At 35.7% G+C, this 4,977-nt stretch overlaps 1 protein-coding gene across 2 annotated transcripts in view; it reads left to right on the top strand.

Annotated features, from left to right (window-relative positions):
- The window catches only part of LOC106466865 (rho-related BTB domain-containing protein 1-like), a 96,468-nt gene that overhangs the window by 10,254 nt on the left and 81,237 nt on the right, over positions 1 to 4,977 (top strand). Inside the window, exon 1 of one of the 2 annotated variants that reach the window (XM_022394935.1) lies at positions 2,244 to 2,531. The exons of the other annotated variant lie outside the window; for it this stretch is intronic. Within the exon in view, the coding sequence (XP_022250643.1) occupies positions 2,530 to 2,531 (2 nt within the window). The 5' untranslated portion in view covers positions 2,244 to 2,529. Of the gene's footprint in view, positions 1 to 2,243; positions 2,532 to 4,977 lie in introns of those variants that run through there. 2 annotated transcript variants of the gene reach the window in all.

The following is a 4,977-nucleotide window of genomic DNA, read 5'->3' as shown; positions in this document are numbered from 1 at the left end:
GGCGTACTTAATACCTTAAATTTTGATAGTTGAATTGATGTATTTGCAGCAGCAAAATCACGAAATGTTCATATAATGTAACCATGAATACCAGAATGTTACCTGTACAAGATGTAGTTAAGTATACGTACAGTTTTAAACTAATAAAAGTTTGTTATTTGTAAACTTAAGTAATATTTTATCAATCTATTTTATAATCCATGTACAACACAAGTGACTGGCTTCTCATATAAAACATGTTTCAAAACTAGGGATATATAACATAAATTTATTCTGCATGCTTGAGAGATTACTCTAGCTATGTGACTTTGAACACTACTGGATGACATAAATATCAAAATGGTTTACAAATTAAGTAAGTACATCTAGTAGGCTATACTTCATTAGTTCCAGGTTTACAGTTGTGATATCTGAAATGTTCTATCGTGACTTTATTTTAGGCCTGTGTAAGGTGGTAATTAATTCTTTATGTTATTTACATTAAGTGGGTAATGAGTCACAAAACAAATAATCAAAACATTTCAGAGGTGGGGGCGCCAAAAGTGTCTTTCCCCCCAGGTGATGAGAACCCTTGCTATGCCACTGATTGATTCTGATGGGTTGGAGCAATTTATTTTGACTGTAACTTTGAGTCAAGGTATATCAATCTTAGAGAGTTAGATCAATTGATTGTGACATAACCTTTAGCAAAATGTATCAATTGTGAATGGTTAGAGCACTGATTGCTACTGCTAATTTGCTTGAAAGTGTATTGATTTTGAAGATTAGAGCATTTGATTGGGATTATTTTTTTAATCAAAGTGTATTAATTATGAATGCTTATAGCAATTGATTTTTACAGTTTAAGTCGAAGTGTTTTGATTCGGAAAGTTTAGAGCAACTGTAAATTTGTAACGTTAGTGCCAATAATTGTTAATGTAACTTTCAGTTAAACTGTGTCAGTTATGAAGCATTAGAGAAATTGATTGTGGTTGTTATTTTCAATCAAAGTGTATTTATTTTTAAGGTTTATCGTATCTGATTCTTACTATTATTTTGTGTCAAACCCTGTTGGCTCTGAAGGTTTAGAGCAATTAATTGTGATTGTTACTTTCAAACTAAGATTTTTCATTCTGAATTTTTATAGCTATTCATTTTGAGTATTATTTTGAATTATTGTGTTGATCATGAAGGTTTGGAACAATTTATTTTGACTGTGTTGTTCAAAGTATATCGATTTTGGAGAGTTAAAGCAATTGATTGTGACTATTACCTACAGTCAAAGTGTATCGATTTTGGAGAGTTAAAGCAATTGATTGTAACTATTACCTACAGTCAAAAATCGATACACTTTCATGGTTAGAGCAGTGAATTGTTGCTTTTACTTTGAGTTAAAACTTTCGATTGTGAAGGGTTGATAGTGACTACTATTTTGAGTCAAAACTGTTTACTATGAAGGGTTGATTGTGAGTATTACTTTGAGTCCGTATGTATCAAACTTGAATTGTTAGAACAATTGATTGTGACTAGTACTTTCAAAGTGTACCGATTCTGAATGGTGATAGCAACTGATTGTGTTTGTATCGTTGAACCATGTTATGTTCAGTGGAAATGAAAACTGATCAAAGTAACTACTGCTTTTTTATTGTAATATTCCAATGAAGCTACTTGGAACTTGATGTGAGATAACTACCGACGCCTTACGTATAAATTGTTTATTTGATATAAATTAATTGTTATACCACGGTTGAATGGAAGAAAATATGGTCACCTCAGGTAACACACGTAGCACAGAATTTTTCGCTTGGCCTAATTCAGTGAAATCTTGGGGGAGGTGTTTTCTTACTGTAGTTGTTGTTAAAAAAAGACACATATGGCTTGTTGATTTAGTATTTTGAGTATGTTTTTTGTCTTTTTTTTTATGTGAGAGGTTTGTCTCTCAGTGTTATTGAAGACAGATTATGTGTGATTGTTTGCTTTCCTCGTAATTGTCAGTGATTATGTCGTGAAAATGTATTCGCCAATTTTAATTGAGCGCTTGTACCGATAGGCAGATGAATGAAAGAGTGAGCCCAAACTAGTTGTTCTTGGCGTATATATATCAGCTGGGTGTTGTGCATAAGCAAAAAAGGGTTAACTGACTCTTATCAACCAGTGTCAAACAATGCTGAACGAGACGTTTCAAATCGTATTTGCTCTGATTAGATCAGTGAGCGCTAACAGCGTATTGGTGCGATTAGCAAATCGTGTCAAGGCCGTTTGAGCTGTCAAGCTTCCAGCCTTCTGAAGTTTTGTTTACTAGAGTTGTCACCAGTTTTTTCACGTATTTCAAGGAAAGCTGTACTTAAATCAATGAACCAATCATCTTAAATTTTTGTATCGAATGCTTTGTTTGGAAAACGGAACGAGGACAACATTATCTTGTGTTGAAAACCGAAACTACAAGTTCTCTAGGAATTCAGTGGCCTCAAAAAGTGCAGCACAGCAGCTGGAGCATACAGACGACATTCTCACGTGCAGTCAGCGTGGCGGAAATTGGTTAATGTCATCATGTAAGTATAAATGCGCGAATAAATACTATTCGATTTGTCGGGATGTGTTTAAAGCTTTTATCATATTTATGTGGTTGTTTATACAGAAATGTGCGTCGTTAATGTTCGTAATCTAATTATCCACTATGTTATATGATTGTAATAGAAGTAATTAATACGTCATTGAATCGCTGTATTCCAGGTTATGAAATGCCTTCATTCCCGACATTAAGGTGTTAAAATAGAAACAGCTGCCAAACTTGAACCATTTGCCCATTGCTTATCTATTTAAATTCCATCTTTAGTTTTTTTTATCAAATTACGGTGACATTTCTTCATCCAGGGCCCTGCATGGCCAGGTGGTTAGGGCGCTCGACTCCCAATCTGTGGGTCGCGGGTTTCGAATCCCCGTCCCGCCAAACTTGCTCGTCCTTTCAGCCGTGGGGGCGTTATAAGTTGGTAAAAGAGTAACCCAAAAGTTGGCGGTGGTTGATGATGACTAGCTGCCTTCCCTCTAGTCTTTCACTACTAAATTATGGACGGCTAGCGCAGATATCCCTCTTGTAGCTTTGCGCGAAATTCATAACAAGCAAACAATCTTCAGCCAGCTCCCAACAACAACAACTTGACACCAGAAAGATAGATAAATCTGCTTAATGTGAATAAAATCAAGTGTTAGACAGTTCACCTGAAACAGACTTGATCTATCAAACTATGTTAACCCTAGAATTACAGGTGGAGTCGATGTGAACCACACGGTCCTTTAAGCCTATTATTCTAAACTGTATATATACCAAATTACTTGTGGATCCATGACTGTGTTACTTACAGGGCTCTTAATCATACATGTCAAAGAAAAATGTAAAATCATTTATATAATCAATATTTTTCTTAGTTCCACCAAATAATACTGGAACTTCTTTTGTATTTTACATTAATAGTGAATGAATACTGCAGGGATCTCTTTTGTATTTTACATAAACAGGTGATGAATTCGACTTTTTCTCTACAGTTCTTTGCACTGGGTGATTTGATAGGCAGAAACATAAAATATTATGCAACGTTCGATGACGAGGAACCCACTTTGAGACTAATAATGGCTGGAGACGTCTTGAATGGGTAATGAAGAAAAACTTTAATATAAGTTTAACATAACAGCAAATGTACAACGTTTCGACAAGGTTTTGTCATCATCAGGTATTATGCAATGTGTGGACCCAATGGACAGTGGGAGGTATAAAAACAAGTTGGTAATTTGCGGATTAAAAGTTTTGTTACATCTGACGAACATTTACAATTGGTGGCGGTTGAGAACCTTGCGTCGTGAACGTTTAATTCCTTACGTAATTTAATCTATAAGGGATGTTTATCATAATTTATTTTGATAAGTCTTCAAGCTGAGTAGTCGTGGAAACATGCATATTAGAACAGCGGGAATTCTGGCAGCTCTCGCTGACTTCCTGTTTCAGACACCTATCACTTCTTCGAACTTAGTACAAGTCCAAATACGTCTTCTTCAACGGTGTTCCAGAATAAACCAAACAAACTTGAGTTATATATACTTCATGTAGGTCAGTTCCTTGTTTCCACATGGAAACATTTCTTGTGCACTCTATGACATGTGTGACCTGACTTAATTTATAATGTCCCCTATCTCAGCGGTAAGTCTGTAGTCTTATAACGCTAAAAACCGTGTTTTGATGCCCTTGGTGGACACATCGTATAGCTTTGCGCATAACTACAAGCACAAAAATAATTTATAAAAACTATACAATCAACATTTAATCAGTTTAATGATACCATGTTTGTTTGTTTTGGGTGGGGGTCAAAGGGTGAAATTTCACCACCACCACCCTACTCCCACCCGAACATAAGGCCTGTTAGTCGTTTCCTTGACTTCCTCTTGATTTACATGTTTTTCGCATAATTTTGGTTCATTTCGTTTATATCTATGCCGAAATAACCTGTAACTCCCTTCTTTTCGTTTAGCTTTCGGCATGCCGTAAATCCTTAGTTTTCATGTTAGCGCCTTGACTTGCTGACAGACGACACCAAAACACAAGTGTAAGAATGGATGAATGTTTGATAAGCCGACTGATGAAAGAAAAGTAATGAGAGTGAAAACGTTAGTTTACATATCAATAATAATGAGGAGGATCGCAGATCATTGTAGAGAAATAAAGTGGTCGGAATACGCTCGGAAGTATTCCTTCAAATATCGCTGGTGGTTTTATAGTATTGTTGTTCCATGTCCGTAGGAGTAGCAAAAGCTCTTTTAAACCTGATGAGGACAAAACCTTGTCGAAACGTTGTACATTTGCTGTTATGTTAAACTTATATTAAAGTTTTTCTTCATTACCCATTCAAGCCGTCTCTTATTTAGATAAGAATCTGTAGAAAAAGCGTTCACCCGCTGGCTAATAATTCAGCACAGATTTGCACTCACACATAGGCCTAGGACGCTTGG

This window comes from Limulus polyphemus, unplaced genomic scaffold (genome assembly GCF_000517525.1).
Source record: "Limulus polyphemus unplaced genomic scaffold, Limulus_polyphemus-2.1.2 Scaffold2403, whole genome shotgun sequence".
Lineage (NCBI taxonomy): Eukaryota > Metazoa > Arthropoda > Merostomata > Xiphosura > Limulidae > Limulus > Limulus polyphemus.
The sequence above is the reverse complement of the archived record's forward strand: the minus strand, read 5'-3'. Positions and strand labels throughout refer to the sequence as shown.